This window comes from Lepisma saccharinum, unplaced genomic scaffold (genome assembly GCF_977018435.1).
Source record: "Lepisma saccharinum unplaced genomic scaffold, izLepSacc3.1 HAP1_SCAFFOLD_807, whole genome shotgun sequence".
Taxonomy (NCBI): Eukaryota; Metazoa; Arthropoda; class Insecta; order Zygentoma; family Lepismatidae; genus Lepisma; species Lepisma saccharinum.
The window spans coordinates 66,562-84,956 of NW_028143470.1; the positions used below are offsets into that span (position 1 = coordinate 66,562).

At 39.0% G+C, this 18,395-nt stretch overlaps 1 protein-coding gene across 1 annotated transcript in view; it reads left to right on the forward strand.

Annotated features, from left to right (window-relative positions):
• LOC145983332 (uncharacterized) overlaps positions 1-18,041 on the forward strand; it is a gene marked incomplete at its 3' end in the record, with an annotated part of 66,057 nt that extends 48,016 nt beyond the window's left edge. Inside the window, exons 7-10 of the mRNA XM_083116473.1 lie at positions 5,549-5,668; positions 6,383-6,502; positions 8,695-9,287; positions 17,950-18,041. Coding sequence (XP_082972599.1) covers positions 5,549-5,668; positions 6,383-6,502; positions 8,695-9,287; positions 17,950-18,041 — 925 coding nt within the window. The remainder of the gene's footprint in view (positions 1-5,548; positions 5,669-6,382; positions 6,503-8,694; positions 9,288-17,949) is intronic.
• Positions 18,042-18,395: the final 354 nt, after the last annotated feature.

An 18,395-nucleotide genomic window follows, 5' to 3' on the forward strand; every position in this document is an offset into this window, starting at 1 on the left:
ATGCTCAGATTTCCCCAGCTTGTCAAAGAAAAATGACAGATGCATACACTGGCAACTGATTCCAAGAAGGAATTTGTAGAGGGCGGGGACACAAGCTTTTGGCGTTACAGATGGGCAAACTTTGCCATTCAGTGTTGCTACCCGACCTTTTTAGAAACATCGTTACCATTCAATACTATTACAAAGATAGTATCGTATTTAATTGCTATACAGCTAACTTAACAACTACAAAGTTTTATTAATGTTCCAACACGCGTGTACGTAATAAGATCTTCATATTTATGGTATCTAATTTATAAGGGAGAAAATAACATAGTTGTAGACACTACTTCTCGTGGTCAAGAATCCTCCGAAACATGGTTACCCTCAAGCACGCGGCTATTTATAGCTTTCCTCGACCCCTCCGTTGCCGTGTGGTGGTTCTCGAGATTTTGCGTAGTGTTTATATTAGCTGTAAGTATCATTCAATGTTGATGTGGCTTCAACAGCAAGTGTTACAAAGCATCTACATTTTAAACCTTTAACAAGTGGCGATAAAAAAATTGCTGTGAATATGTTCAAATATCTGACACAGAAGAATGCAGAGTGTTGTGTTGAATCGTTAACTTTTGAATTCACAGGCATCTTGAAAACAAGCATTTATGCGGGCCACAAGGAAATTCAGTCGAATGGTAAGGTATTTACTCCAAAGCAAAAAACAGATGAACAAAAATGCAGATGGCACATTTTAGCCAATTTTAGACTTGCTTCCATCAGCAGAAAAGTGGATTTTTTTTCCTGGATATGAGTTTGGAGGATGAGTGATGATATGGTGAAATTGATGAAATAACACTTGCAAAGAACATCCATGCTCAGGCCAAGATTCAAACTCGGGACTCCTGGCATCGTAGCGTGCAGTGATAACCAGTCCGCTACAATGGCCACCTGTGCGAATTCTTCTTACATGGTGTGGCTAGAAAAAAAGCGGATTGTTGCTACAGAATCTTTTATTTGTTATTTTGTACAATGCGAACATTATCCCCTTCAAAGTACTCCCCTGCACTATCGATACACCGCTCCATACGAATCTTCCATTGCTGGAAGCAATACTGGAAATCATTTTCTGAAACCATGTTCATGACCTCCGTCGCTTTTGTTTTCACACATTCTACGGTCATAAATCTGGTTCCTTTCAGTGCTGATTTGATCTTTGGGAATAAGAAAAGGTCGCACGGAGTGATATCCGGCAAATAGGGTGGATGTTCTAACACTGGGATCCCATGCTTGGCTAAAAAAGCCTTGACTGACAATGCCGTGTGGACAGGAGCATTATCCTGATGATGAATCCATGACTTGCTTTTCCACAAACAGGTCCTCATCTTCTTACTCGCTCACGAAGGGTCGTCAGCACCGTAATTTAATAATGTTGGTTGTTTTGCAATAGCTCGAATACTCAAGCGACTATCTTTTCGAACAAATCACTGACATTTGCAATGTTTAAGTCCATTTTTGACGTGTACGGCCATCCAGGATGTGAGTTGTCCATGATCACTTCTCGTCCCTCTTTAAAACTTTGAAACCACTCAAACACTTGCGTGTGTGATAAACACTCGTCTCCGTATACTTCTTTCAACAAATCATAAGTTTCTGTGACGGATTTTCTGAGTTTAATAAGAAACTTCAAATTGATTAGCTGTTCCACTTTCACACTTAACATTTTTCCAACGGAGCACAGACATACGGTTTACTTCATCCACAAGCTACAGCGGAACTGAGTGCTGGCAAATAGAAAGTGGGCACCGCACGCATTAATACAAATATACAAATTTTGGTAACTTATTGGCCACACCTACTTAGTTTTAAAACTGGAAACAGTATAATGCCTGGGAAGCTTCCAGGATGAGGCGTTCCATGCACTGAATGTTCACTGGAATGACTGCTGTGTGCTGGGAACTACCACACCCGGAATCGTCACTGGCGGACGTACAGCCATCTTTGAATCCTTTACAGCATTGAAATGTCTTACTACGGCTGAGTGTCTCATCAAATCACCATACTGAGCTTGAAGTCTTCTGTAGATCTCCTTTGTTCACAAGAAACTTCATCACCACGTGCTGTTCCATGCAAGCACTAGCATTGTCTTCTGCCATCTTGATTAACGGTCTCTGGACTGGCCCGCAACTGTGCGCCACCTATCAGTAATAGGACACACTAGCCACTTACTACTGCATGTACTACCACCACGCCAGCATATATTGTTATACCTGGAAAATTAAAAGTCCCAGTTTGAGTCCCTCATATAATGTATATTCAAACTCTTCAACCTAGTGATATTCAATTTTCACGTGAGTCATAAACAAATATATGTTGACATTGTGACTACAAGAAATATTTATTATGCTGTTTATGAATTAGATATTACATATTATTCTTACAATTTATAGTAATATAAACATTGCAGAAATTATGAATATATAGGCACTGGTTTGAAAATCCTGAAAAATCAGGAAATTAAAAAAATATAACCTCAAAACCTTGGAAAAGTCAAGGAATATACATGGGTGATTTCATAAATAATGCACAGTGTGCAACACTGCAGAGTGGATGATTCAACCGAAGTAAGACTGGTGCCATTTTACATTGATTGCATGACGCAGCCAGCCGTGTGTTTGTGAGCTCTCTACTTTACATAGCGTGACTGTGAAACCGAGTGGAAATGGAGGCTCCAGGTGTCTTGGATACTATTACAGTTGATGATCAGAGGTCGAATATTAAAATTGAAGCTCTACGTGGCAAAAACTCGACAGAAATCCACAGTATGTTACTGGAAGTGTGCGGCGAGTCGCACATTGAACTGTAGTACAGTCTCTCGTTGGTCAAATCGTTTTCATAGTGGTCGTGTGAGTATACACGATGATGCAAGACCAGGAAGGCCGAAAACAAAAACTGATGAACATTATGTGCAACTCGTGGCTGCAGCTTTAGAAGAAGATCGTTGTGCAACTTGTGAAGAACTTTCTGCTGCCACAGGGATCACACCGACATCTGTATACCGCATTTTGATCAATGATTTAGGGAAGAGAAAAATTTCGGCAGTTTCTGATAGCTGCACAGAAGAAGACACGCCTGGACAATGCAACCGCGCTGAAAGAAAGATTCAACTTTGAAGGAGAGGTATTCTTGCATCGGGTTGTTGCTTTTGATGAAACGTGGATCAGGGACTTTGAACCGGAACTGAAAATGCAGTCAAACGAGTGGAGAGCTCCATCTTCCCCATGACCCAAAAAAAAATTCGGCATGCACAATCAAAATTCAAACAAATGATGATTTTTGCTTGTGATCAGGGAGTAATCCTCACAGACAGAGTTCCATGTGGGACACGTGTTACAGCAGTGTATTACCATGATTTCTTGCAAAATCTGTGAAGAAAAATGCACAAAACAGGCCCTCAGCTACTCGAGGCTGGTCCACTCATTCTTCAAGACAACGCTCGGTCACATATCTGGCATGTCGTCAATGAAAAACTAGGAGATTACGTTTGGGATGTAATTCCCCATGCTCTGTAAGTCCAGACATGAGTCTCTGTACCGGGCCCTGTCACCAGCTACACTGGGACATGAGAGGTTCTTCTGGAATTTGTTGTTTTAGTTCTCTAAGCATGTTTCGTGAAAAAAATGTTTTATACTGGAAATATTCTGTGAAGGTAATATTCGTAATTGTGGCGAACTAAATATCTTCTGTGTAACAACTGCCACTGGCCAATCCACGTATTTTAAACCTGGAAGAATTTATGAATGATCGGTAATTTTCAGAATCAAAAGATGTACTAGTTCCAAAAGAAAGTCTGGTTTTATACCAGGTGTGCCGGTTAATAATTCTTAATTGATCCGAAAGAAAACAAGTGTATCTGGGGAGAAAGGTAACAAATGCTTTATTAAAAGTATGCGCCATCGCTAGCTATACATTTTGCCCATCTGTCCATCAAATTGTGGATGCCCTACCAGAAAAATCGTTCACATTTTGAGGTGATCCAGTGAGCAAGCCATTGTTCGACATCTTGGTAATTGTTAAAGTGTTGCTGGTAAACTGAGTGAGACATCGATGAAATCAAGTGGTAGTCCGAAGGGGCTAAGTCTGGTGAGTATGGCGGGTGGGGCAAGAATTCCCAGCCAAGTGCAGAAATGGTGTGTCTAATGACTTTCGCTGTGTGTGATGAGGTGTTGTCGATCTGCAAAATCACTTTTCCGTGTCTTGTCGCCCAATCTGGATCTTTCCCATGTCATGAAGACGATCAGATATGGTTTGGCAACCAACATTTAACTTCTCTGCCAGTTGTTGTTGCGTTTGCATATCGTCTTCGTCCAACAGTGCTTGCAATTCAGCATCTTGGAATGTTTTCAGCTGGCCCGGGCGATCTTTATCTTTCAAGTCGAAATCACCACTTTTGAATCTTCGAAACCAACGCACACACGCGTGTTGCATTAGGACATTGTCACCGTACGTTTCCACAAGGATACGATAGCTTTCACTCGCATTTTTCTTTTGATTGAACAAGAAAAGCAGGACGTGCCGCACATGCTCCTTATTTGGTTTGAAGGTCAACATGTTATTGAACAAGAAAAGCAGGACGTGCCGCACATGCTCCTTATTTGGTTTGAAGGTCAACATGTTTCCCACACAAACCCAATATCACGATCACTTGCACTCGGTTGCACATCCACGGCATTTTGGCAGGTACTGTCCTGGCAACACACTGACGTAATAGTTGAGACTGTGCACCAACCCTTGCTTCCAGCGCCATCCAGCGACGAAATTAAGAATTATTAACCGGCTCACATGGTATAGCTGCACGAGGTAACAAGGAAAGTTTGTCTTCAGTTTTGCTCACATTATATTATGGAAGCCAGTGCTTGAAGTGAAGAGTGTTAATGGAGGGGGATGTTTGGCCAAGCCTCGGGATTAGCTGGGGGGGGGGATGCTCCTATAATTTAACATGGGGGATGCTTTGCAAAAATTTTGCTATGCGGGGTATACCATCCCCCTTTCACTTAGAGCACTGACTATCTATTCCTGTTATTTTTCACCAAGTCAATGTGTCTTTCATATGAGTCAGTGGAAAAAGTCTGCATTCATCCCGGGAAATGTAGATATATCATAGGATGTTGTTATGGCATTTCTCAAGCTTTATTGTGAATGTGTCTAGCCCTACTTCCACATCTTTTTAAAGCGAAATCTCAATTTTATGTTTTAAGGGGCACCAAGCTGGAATAACTTGAAATGACGGAAAATGTAAAATCGAGGAAAATTGAACATTTTGCTATGTTGGGACACCAAAATTGAACGTATAATGTGAGAGAACATAAAATAGGGGTTCCATCGTGTATGCCTTCTTGCACACTGCAATGCACAGGATGTAGTTTCATTTTTTTCATTATCAATTCTTTTTAAAGGTGAGGCTATTTATTATCAACACACAGAAACTTTATTAATGTGTAACGATTTTGACAATAACCTAATGAACATAAATGCCATTTGATAAAACATGTAACATTTCTTCTGTTTTCCGTAGCTGAAGCAGTTAGGCGAGAGACGAATGCTCATAGAAAGAAAGGTTCCCGGGAATTGCAAGACTTTAGGAACAGGAGTGAAAATCCAAGACAAGAAGTACAAACTTTTGAATGTGATCCATGTAAGTTTTTCTTTATATACATATTAATCGATTGATTAGGTTTATTTTACTTCGCTTTTCTGCAACTTTTGGCTAATCGCAAAGATGAAGATGAGTGATGATGTGATGAAATTGATAAAAGGACACTCAGAAACATCCATGCCTAGACCGGGATTCGAGGCCAGCTTTATATATAGAGGCATGCATATTTTATTTTTGATAGAAACAAAAAATGTGAAATAGCACACTGTAATATTCAATTTTCAGTTTTTTGAAAGGTGTGAGGTGCATTTTCGTACCATGGTTTGTAACAAAAAATGCGAAAGGAGTTTTCTCTTACCGACAAGTAACTTTCTGAAATCTGAGTTATGCAAAGCTCGGAATTCTTATTAATTCTGCTGTAAATATTTGAGAGGCCAAAATGGGTTCATTTACACAGGAATAAACTTAATACTCTTAACAACTACATAAATGTGCTATTAGAAGGGAAAAGTTATTTTGTGAAATAAGCATAGTTTATAAATCAAAATTAAGATTTATGTTCACCATTTTAACACCAAAATTTCATTTTATATACCACTTTTGATCCTGTAATGTGCCCAGTTTTTGTACCAAAATTTTGATGTTTTATTCACCATAAGTATGTGGCTCTATCTATATATATAAATTTCAAGTATATTAATTATTGTTAAAAATATATAATTAACATTAAATATTTTCTTTTCTTTTCCATAGCTCAAGTGGTTATGCAAGAGGCAGATGTCCACAGAAGAGAAGGTTCCCGAAAAATACTAGACGTTAGGAATAGGAGTGGAAATCCAAGACAAGAAGTACAAACTTTTGAATGTGATCTACGTAAGTTTTTCTTTACATGTATATAAGAATTATTTTAATTCTATTATTCACTCAAGCAAGTGACTGAGTACACACACTGCTGAATTTATTTAAAGTGAGAAACGGTCTCAAAGACATCAAAGTATTTAAAAATATATAACACGAGACAACACAAAATAGAATACCTCACAATAATGTATGTTGTTTTAATTTCATTTTTCAGAATTATTCAAAATTAAGGCTGGTACTGGTATAAGAAGGTATTGGTCACAATTTAATACAGTTGGATGTGGTCGAGAAAATACTGCTTTTTTGGGGAAGAGGAGTTTTTTCCTGGCCTTTTTTTTTTTTTTTGCTTCCCCCCCCCCTCCCAAAGTGTTTCAAATCAATGAAAATACATAGCTTGGTTGCATTTTTCTTGTTCCAGAGCTTTCATTTATCTCTCTACTGTAAAAAGACACTCGTATCTAAATTTAAAGCACAAATACAACTTTCGACATGGAATTTATAACTAGACACAAGCAGTAGTTGCAAAAATGCCAGCTGTTTTTGAATGGATGTTTGTTTTCCAAGTATTAAATTAATATTTCAGTACGCTTATTAATAGAGCCCGGAAGTTCAGGCATTTATTTTCGTTAAAATAGGCAGGCAAAAAGGCATCTATAATGTGGAAAATAGGCACTAAAAATGAAAAAAGGCAAAATAAACCGAAAAAAAGGCACAGTTGGAAGTTGCTTACTTTTATGTATAATTTCTGGCAAAATGTTAAAATCTGCATTGGGAAGAGCATTTCAATTTTCACCAAATTCACACACGTAACCATGTAATTTACCACTTAATGGCACACTAAATTTCGGCATGATGACAACTACACGATCCTTTCCCTCCAAAGTGCAGAACTAAATTAAAGATAGAGAACTTGATTTTGGAATCCATGCAAAGGCCCTTGGGCATTAGTGCTGTTTCTTGTGAATAACATCCTGACACGGACGCTGGACGTGATGACGTAATTGTGCAGACGTTCTGCAACAGGTTTTCAGCAGTCAATCATGCACAAGGAAATGTTAACCGAAAGGCAATATCCGAATTCAGCATGAAATACTTTTTTCTCACACTTTTCTCCTTCAGCAATGTTGAAACATGCCTGAGTTCAATATTTCTTAAATAAGGTAAAATTATTCACATAATAAACGGAAGAAAAATAAACGCCAACAATGTTTTTTGGGAGAAAAATAATTAATACACACACTTTTTTTAAAAAAAAAAATGGTCCAATTTCATTGAAAAAGGCAAAAAAGGCATTATAATTAAAAATAGGAAGTGGGGTCCCAAATAGGCAAAATGAAAAGGCTTCTAAAACATTCGAAACAACATAAAAAACATATATCTGGAAAAATGTTATCAATATATCCAGTAGATAAAAAGAGGCATTTTGCCATACTTCCGGGCTCTAGCACACACTCACATCACTAGGAATAGTTTTGGTGCATGCCAGTAAAGTCCCCCACTCTTCAAAGGTGCACAGTATCGCCTGAGAACTACTGCAGCCATCTATCGGTCATTCTTAGAACTTTACAAACAATCCTCGTGGTTATGGTAAGGGTCTGGTCCCTGTATAATGAGCCTAAGTACTTATGCACCCAAAATTTTTATTTCAATCAATCAAATATTATACAGGATGATTCTTATAGAACCGGTCTGATAAATTTGCTAATAATACTGCAGGTGATGCATATAACAGCTCACAATTACAACATAGTAATCCATGGGCTGTGCTGAGTCGAATGGTGTGCAGATGGCCTGACAGGTGGCAGCACTTATGCTGCAAGGTTAAAGGACACATAGTGGTGCCCGTAAGGCCCCCAAGATCCCCCAACACTACCAGCCTGGATTTTTTCTTGTGGGGTTTACTGAAGGACAGGGTGTATGCAAACAAACCACATATGTTACAAGCTTTGAAGGACAACATTTCAGCTGAAATCAGAAACACCACCGGAGAAACACTGCGGTAAGTCACGGCGAATATGCAAAGGCAGGTGGAGGTGTGCCTTCTGAAAACGGCAGACACTTGCAACACATGCTCTGATCACAATGAACAATCTACCTCTATTCAACGTATGTCATGTATAAATTTCGTTAATATCTGTATATTTCATATTACAGCTCATTTTGTCGGCCCGATTCTATAAGAATTACTCTATGTTTATTGACAGGTGCTGATGAAGCTTGTGAGGATATGCTAGAAGATATTGATGGCCCAATAGCCTCAAATGCCTGTCAAGAAAGTAAGAGACAAGGAACATCTGTTCATGTTGATACACGTACTGCTCAGCCAGTGAGCGCACATGTTGACAAGAACAACACTACATGTAATTATGAGGCTTATATGGTAGAAGCAGTGGAGGACCGAGATGTTACTATGAGTTCTGCGGACAGCCATGCTGGGAGTGAAGTGGAGGGGGAAAATGTGGAACCCTTAGACACATGTGTTCCGAGAAAGACTGTGCAATTTATAGAATGGGATAAGGTGTCTGCTTACAGTGAGGATATGTTGAACGAATTGGAGGAACTAGAAATGTCTTCTCAAGAAAGTGAATGTGAGAGTGAAGGTGAAGATGAGAAAGCAGCAAGAAGGATATCGCCTAAAAAGAGCACTGGTCGGAAAATTACTGTGCAAAGTGCAAACGACCAGTCTAAGAAATCTCCTTCAAAACGGACTAAGTCACATCAGGTTGCGAAGCTAGTGCATCCATCGTCTAGCAGCGGCAACACTAGAGAAAGTAGCAGGAGGAAAATGGATGGAAAGGTTAGTAAAGTTTCACAGTAGGTAGAACTTATTTTAGTGAATTTTGGTTTTGATTTGAATTGTTGTTTTAAGTAGGGGAGTGTGGTATCCCAAAAAGTTGGTACCTGGATCAGGGGGGGAAAAACCCCGTCTCGATCCCGACTTCCGGATCCCAAACAGTTGGGAAACTCAAAATGGTCATTTTAAAAAGTGGTTAACTCGATGTTTTCTCCATTGTAAGTGTCTGGAGCTTCTTGTAAATTGTTATTTTATATTCCAGAAATGCAAAAACAATCACTTGAGGTGAAAATGTCATGTAGAATTCAAGATTTCCAGACATTTCCCATGCTGAAAATTTCCCAAGTTAGTCGGAAAGTTGCAATTTTTTTCTGTCCCGAACATCGGGATTTAAATACATTCCCAGCCCGATCCTGCCCTGACCAAAAAAATTTGTCCCCCACAACCCTAGTTTTAAGTACACTTTATGCTTTATGTGCGGAAAGGCTAATTGAGACTGTACGAGACTACATAACCTCAATGCCATATCAAACATGGGACTTCTGGATTACAAGGCGAACATGTTAACATTATGCCATGGGGAGGCCCGTGAATTTTGATTTGTTTATGAAATTGGTGTGATGTTTATATACTTGGATGTTTTGATGCTACATATAGGCATCTTTTTCAAGAAATACCACAGAAGAAATCTTGTTTTTGTAAAATAATAACCCGTGGCGCGACAACCTTGAAGGGCCTAGGCCTATCTCCCGACTGCCAGTCTCCCTCCCACAATCCTACCTAGAGGTGTGGAGATCTTCAACCGGCAATGGGGTGACGTGGGGTCAGCACTTCGAACCCCCAGCTGTTATAGGAGATTTCAGAGATTTCTCGTACTACTACTCACTTGTAGCTCCCCATTTTCCTCACGATGGTGGGTGGCCACTGGTCCTATACCCAGGCCGAAAGCCCAGAGACTGAACCCAGGCAGACTTGAACCCATGCCGTCCCACAGTCTGAGCCCAAAGCACAGCACCTTAGACTGCACGCGCACGGAGGAGGACATCTTGTTTTTGAATTATAGACAAATCAGTCACAAAATGAATACAGTGTACAATTGGAAATAATTTTATTGTTAACTTTTACTTTGTGTTTAGAGAAAAAGAAGGAGACATACATTCATTTGCTTGTTGAATTGACTCACAGAAAGTCTGCCAGCCTCTGACACAGCACACTGCGAAACCAGGGGTTCCGGGTTTGAATCCCAGCCTTTGCATGGGATGTTCTTTGTGAGTGTCCCTTCATCAATTTCATCATATCACCCTCATCTTTGCAATTAGCCAAAAGTGGCAGAAAAGTGAAGTAAAATAAACCAAATCAATCTCGGAAAGTCTGTGCACAAAACCAACAGCATAAATAGTGCATAAAACGTTTCCTGGCCCTGACATCAATTATATTGGTTTGCAAGAGGTTCTCCTGAAATCTGTCATTTTGGCTGCACGCCAGTTTTCATAAACAAATATTTTGTAAGCTAATTTTAAACTTTTGGGCAAGCCATACTTTAGACAACGATGATTTATGATTATGCCTTAATCTTTGTATTAATATTTAATTTGAAGGGCACTTATTAATTAATGTAAAGGGTGTGGCGTTAAAATGCTTTTTTTTTTAAATGCAACTAAAATTATACTAAGTTTTATTTTTTAAAAGTGGCTCAATCGGTAAAGCATCTGACTACCATGCTCAAGGTCCTGGGTTCGAACCCCGGCCGGTTCAAATCCAGGAACTTTTCTAATGTTGGAAGTGGCCTCGGCACCTACCCAGCTTTGAATGACATGGGTACCTGGGGTAAAGGGGGTCAGGGGCATGATGCTGATCACATCACCTCCACTCATGACCGGATCAAGAAAGTGTGGAGTGTTACCCCCACACCCCCTATACGCCTTCATGGCATGGTGCTAAGCACAGGGGAGCACTTTACTTTATCAACTACTTCATTAAACAATGCTATTTGCAAAATATGCACAGTCACGCTCATATCTTGAAAATTTCAGCCTACAGGTGACCACCATTTCGTTGTTGACCCTTAGACAATGTGCAACAGAAATCGTCCATGGCACCTTCCATCATCTGAAACCTGTCGGTTTCTACTTCAGTGCAGTTCCCGTAGCTTCAAAGTACTTCACCCACATTCTGATTTCATTGGCCGATGGAATAAGATCATTTCTCCTGAGATTAAAACGACATCGATATTCTTGCCGTCAGAGCCGTGGTAGTTCAATCATTAGGGTTCTGACTACCATGTGAGAGAACCGGGTTCAATCCCGGCGAGGGAGAACCAGGATTTTTTCCACCTATTCAGGTGGCTCTGGCACCCACTCAGTGTCATATAAAGTGGGTACCTCGAGGAAACTATGGGGGGTAAAGGCAGCCAGGGGCATGGTGCTGATCACATCACCCCCATCTTCGGCCGTGATCAAGAAAGTGTGGGGTCCTAACTCCACACCCCCTATATGCATTCATGGCGTGGTGCAAAGCACAGAGGTACACTTTACTTTTTTTTTGTTCTTGTCTCGCACAGGCAACAGGTTCACTAGTTTTATAAAACATTCTCACAGCTACAGCATGTTGAGCTTCGCTCAAGTAATCCATGTTTGTAAATGGCATACATTGCTGATTCAAATTACAATCAATAAATGTTATCAACACCATTACAGAAACTCTCCCAAAGGAAACAAAAACACCCCCTTTTTTTGCCACACCCTGTATAAAGTTAAAAAAATTAAAAGGTATTTACAAGTAAAATTGTTGGGATTGGTGCATACACTTTTAAAAAAGGATTTACCACCATGATAGTTAAGAACCTCTGGAATGGAAAATTTGCTTTCACTTCAATAGCTTTCCCCGTCACCCTCTTACTTGTTACTGTTAGGATACTCTGTGAAACTACCCATCTTTTGGCATCGTTATTGTACAGTTAAAAATTGCAGCCGATCTACTACATTGTCACAGCTTTAAAGTAATTTGTCACATTGAGTATTTCTGTGGAATGCAGTGTTGCCAGTCTCTCAGAATGTCGAAACTATGCATTATGGATTCATCAGGGATGTAAAGGCTAACCTTTCCTGAAGAGCTGTCTTCAATGTAGTACACTCTGGAAACTTTCTTGTTGCAGGCTAACAAGGTTCATGTTCCTCAAAGTACAACAAGCATAAGCCTGTGCATTAGAGTACTGCATTGAACTACTTTTTCTCGAAAATACTTGATCGAATCTCCTGCTCAAATATATAGAATATCAAACATCATTTCAATCGTACAAATATATATGTAAAAATTTGTCCTGGTAGTTTCAGCCCATAATCATCTATTCATTTTCATATACAGTAAACCCTCGTTAACACAAACTCGCTTAAGACGGACAATTGGTTAACATGAACAAAATGTTGGTCCCGACAGGATGTATTATATTTTATAGAAAGTTTTATCGGTTAATGTGAATTTCGGTTACCACGAATTACGAACTGTTTTTTAGTCCTGGTGTGTCATTAGATCTCATTTAACACGAACTTTCAAAGTTTTTCATAATTTTTTTCTGTTGTTCCTCTGTCGTTTCTCTGCTAGGTATGTAAGAAATTGCTCAACAATCAACTTATATAGTATTATAACCAACAGATTCAGATTACAATGTGTTCAAAGGTGTTTTTCTGTTCTTTAAAACATAGCCTGTACGAGTAACATAAAGATTAAAACTTGGGTGCAATTGCTTGACAATCGCCATCACCGCGTCAACAATGAGCTTATACATATTTAACCAACAAATTTAGTTTGTGTGTTCAGATGTGTTTTTCTATTCTTTAAAACGTAGAAGACTGAAACCCCAAGTAGGAGTGTGCTTGATACAATTAAAGCTATCACCGCATCCTGGGAATCTGTGTCATCACAACACGTACTGAACTGTTTTTCACCAGAAAATGACCTGTGAGTCCTTTTTTTAAAAGTTAATTACTGTACTAGTGTTTTCTATGGTGACATACATAATACGTATTGTAAATGGTTAATGTGCAGAAAGAACTGTATTGCAACAATAAAATTTGAGTCCCCTGTTAGCACGAATTTTTTTAACACTAACTCTTGATCCCTTGGGATTTGTGTTAACGAGGTTTTACTGTATTGTTATGTATTGGGAAGATAGACTAAGTTACATCTTAACATGGAGATGACTATTTTCACTTCAGTTTCAATTTCACTGCAACTTTCACTTAACGATCCATGTTTGAGAGCCCACTACTGCAGAAAAATTAGTTATACGTGAACTACTGGGCCTCGAGAGTATACCAATCATTTGCCTGTTAGAGCATTATTCGCTCGAGCGAAGAAACTGTCCTTTCCATAAGCCATCTAGCGTCATCCGTGCGAACTATTAAACAATCGAACAAAAAGGCCTCCATGCAGCACTACTGTGCATTGTTGCATGTTGTCCTTATTTGAACAATGCTCCTTGCACAGCATCAGCTTTTATCATAGATATTGAGATATTAGCACCCTGAAATAAATAAATATATCCACTGTATGAGATAAAATATCAATCTTGTACTTGCTGCCAGACAAACTTTTACTTTCCGGAGTATGCTTTGATTTTTTTAATGCTTTATTTTTTTTGTCGATTGTTACATTCTCTGTTTGTGTAGAAACTAGCAAATAGTTTCATAGTTTTATGAAACATCTGTGCATTTTTATTTTATTTCTTTTTAATTATGGGTTTGAGTTTCAGTTTTGGCTTTTAGTTCATTTTATGCATAGCCTAATCAGGATTGGACCTACAGTTTAAAGTGAGATCTGAACCACCATGTGCCTCCACCTTGTATCGAACCCAGAACCCTTTGATTACAAGGTGGTGACATTAGCACTATGCCATCTGGGATTCCCCAAAAGTTTTTATGGTCGAAAGAACTTCATTATCGACATCTTTTGAAATTAACTGAAATTTCTTGTCCTTATCTACATTAGCAGGTTCATAACTTTCACACTGCATTTGAATATTGAGATATCCAGTTCTGTGAGAATCGTGCATAATTTGTAAGCTGGACAAGAAACTAAATATGTAGTGTAAAATGTTAGTACCAAATATCAATTAAATGTGAATAATAAAATTGTTATTATTAGGTGTCAGAAGTTGATGACAAATCTTTTTTTTTTTTCTGAGCCTTGAAAACAATGCTATACCTGTTATCAGTCTGTTTCCCTTCAGTTAGAACCAGAAAACATTAATTTTATTTTGCATTTTGCGGCCTTTTTGGCTTTTAGGTTATTTTTCTGTCTTTTGCAGTTTTTATTGCAGTTTTCTTCATTTTTGAGGCTATTTTTTCTCCTCCCCTGTTGTTTCATGCATTTTAAATACATTTCCTAGCATAACTTGCATATTTAAATTTCCTGAGATAGTCCTTTTTAGCAAGTTCACCATTAGAAAATAGTCATTTATTGTGGTAAATTTACTTTTCCTCCAGCTAACTGTGAAGCTTACTTTGAGGTTCCCTTGGTGGCCTCTATTATCGCTTTAGTCTGTGGTTTTAAAGTAAAATTAGTCACGTATGTATGTATATATTGAAGTGTGAGTGACTCAATTTATAACTAGGGAATCTTAAGAGTCACAAGGGATGTAACTAATTATGCAATGCAAGAGGTTTCATTTTGTAATGTTAAATTGCCTTATTTGTCAGGGAGAATAAAAAGAGGATGACAGAGATGATTTCTCTCCACACTTACCTAGATCCGACCGAGATGTTAAACCATGTACCAGGTGTGCAGGTTAATAATTGTTAATTTCGTCGCTGGATGGTGCTGGAAGCAAGGGTTGTGCACAGTCTCAACAGTTACGTCAGTGTGTTGCTAGAACAGTACCTGTCAAAACGCCGTGGATGTGCAACCGAGTGCAAGTGATCGTGATATTGGGTTTGTGTGGGAAACATGTTGACCTTCAAACCAAATAAGGAGCATGTGCGGCACGTCCTGCTTTTCTTGTTCAATCAAAAGAAAAACGCGAGTGAAAGCCATCGTATCCTTGTGGAAACGTACGGTGACAATGTCCTAAAGCAAGATGCGTGTGTGCGTTGGTTTCGACGATTCAAAAGTGGTGATTTCGACTTGAAAGACTAAGATCGCCTGGGCCAGCCGAAAAAATTCCAAGATGCCAAATTGCAACCACTGTTGGATGAAGACGATACGCAAACGCAACAACAACTGGCAGAGAAGTTAAATGTTGGTGGCCAAACCATATCTAATCGTCTTCATGCCATGGGAAAGATCCAGAAGGCAGACAAATGGGTCCCACATCATCTGAACGACAGACAAATAGAAAAGTGAAAAACAGCGTGAAGTGTTGCTTTCTCGGCATGAAAAAAAGTATTTCTTGCATCGGATAGTGACTGGGGGTGAAAAATGCATCTACTTCGAGAACCCAAAATGCAAAAAGTCATGGGTTGACCCAGGACAACCTTCAACATCTACCGCAAAACCGAATCGCTTTGGAATGAAGACAATGCTGTGCATTTGGTGGGATCAGAAGGGTGTGGTGTACCATGAGCTTCTGAAACCAGGTGAAACAGTGAATGCCGTTCGCTACCATCAACAACTCATCAATTTGAACCATGCATTGATTGAAAAGCACCCAGATTGGGTGACAAGATACGGAAAAGTGATTTTGCAGCATGACAACGCCTCATCACACACAGCGAAAGGCGTCAGACACACCATTTCTGCACTTGGCTGGGAATTCTTGCCCCACCCGCCATACTCACTGGACTTAGCCCCTTTGGACTACCACTTGTTTTCATCGATGTCTCACTCACTTTCCCAGCAACACTTCAACAATTACGAAGATGTCGAACAATGGCTTGCTGACTGGATCACCTCAAAATGTGAACGATTTTTCTGGAAGGGCATCCAGAATTTGACTTACAGATGGGCAAAATGTATAGCTAGCGATGGCGCATACTTTTAATAAAGCATTTGTTACCTTTCTCCCCAGATACACTTGTTTTCTTTCGGATCAATTAATAATTATTAACCGGCACAGCTGGTATTGTCCTTGGTTCGAGGTGCAACCTACTGAGGTGTCACGCACCTTAGGTTATTCGTGCCTCGAACTACCACGATCCTGCACTCTCTTATCTTTACGAATTCTTAATGCCAACTGAGAGCGAGTTTGACCTTGCAGGATGTTTTCTACTCATTCCTTAACCTTTGTTCTTACCTTTCGATGAAAGGACAAAAGCCTCTATCCTGAGCGGAAAATCCCCTACAGGAAATGAGGCTGGAATGTCATACACATCAGTATGCAGCTTTGTCAGTGAATATCGGATCGTTGGTTAAAAGTGGAGAGTTGGAAAAGTATAACTTTTACAGATTCGGCTCTGCATCTCTCTTCAATATATGTCATCGGATGTACACGAAACACAAGCGTATTTTCTGATGCTGGCCACTACACAGAGAAACCTTGTGTATTTTATGTAAACTTGGAGTAAAAATAATGAAAACTATCTTAGCACTTAGATAATTGCTTTTATCCCTTTGCTTCAGTAGTTTAAACCACCTAACAACAGTTTTTTTAAAATTATTCAACTACTTCCTTGTATGACAGAAAAAAACTTCTTACGTCATGTGCTGGCAACATACTTGTTAAAAACAACAAAAGAACACACAAACAGCACGATAAAAATATGAAATACGTATATAGGCCAATGCAAGAGATCCATCAAGGATTGATTTGCAGACCACGTAGGACAGGGGTTCCAAAACTTATTTGTTTCACGGCACCCTTAGTATTTCAAGATTTTTTTCTGCAGCACCCAAGTCAGAATGTAGACCTAACTAACACTTGCAATGCTCAGTTCTGTGGTTAGGTTCCTTGTCTTAAATTAAAAAATAAACGCATATTTCAAATTCAAACCTTTTATATGTAAAAAGTACTAAATAAGCACATGTTTGGAGCAATCATCTAATTGAATAAATTGGAACATTTCGCGTTGCCCCTTTAAGCCAGCCACGGTGCCCCAGAGTGCTGCGGTGCACACTTTGGGAGCCAATGACATAGGATACATCCGCAGGAAAGAAAGTTCTTCCGGTTTGGCCAAACATATCGTAGAAACCAACCACCAATTACCACAGGATGATGTTTCCTTTTCGGCACAGGCAAATGAAAAAATAGAACAGGATGTTATCATGATCAAAAACACAAATAATCTTAATGACAATTTATGTGGAAATCTTGATGGTATAACACAGTAAAACTTAAAAATCAATATCCCCCAGCCAACAATCCCAACACTGCAAGACCGCAACAACATCTTCTGGCAGGCACAGCAAGTAGTGCCAGCAGAACTTCAACCGCGTCCCTTTTGTTGTCTCTCGACCAGCCCTGATGATGATTCCGAGATGGAATCGAAAGCCTGGAAGAACTCCTAAAGGGCTTTTTATCGTGCCATTTGTGTGTTTTATGTTGTTTTTAACAAGTACTCTCTTGTAATTTGTGACAAATATAAGATTTCATTTTCAGAGCGAAAATAATTTTTAGGTCATTATATGGGTCATTTTTGGACATTTTTAGGTCATCAACGTCTGAGCCCTAGTTATTATTCTTTAGCTTTGATTTTTTTTAAATTTAAGAAAAAAAATTACATTTTTTTAAAAGGTGGTGGAGGATCAAAAGGTTAAAGTGCTGAAGAATTGGTCCACTTTTCTGAATTTGGAAGGAGAGCTCTGCATCAAGGGTGACATAATTGGGTAAGTTATTTCAATTTTCACATTGTATAGTGTAGGCATTATTTATTTCATTTTCAATGGTAAACACCTTGGCATGTCATGAAGTTATCCTATTTTTGCCAAGCTCACGTTTCTTACTCAGGGAAAAATTTGAAAATTACATGTTGCAGGATGAAACGTTAAAAGTATTAAAGATTGTTGGGATGGCCGATATAAAATTTAGACTGATATCCATGAAGTACTGATAAAAATTTACTGATACCAGTACAGCGTAAGTCAAAATGATGTTCCCGATTTCGTTCATTTCTTATATGAATGGTATTGAGCTTTTCTTGCATATGTAATTTTTTAATGGAATATAATCTCAAAAAGTTT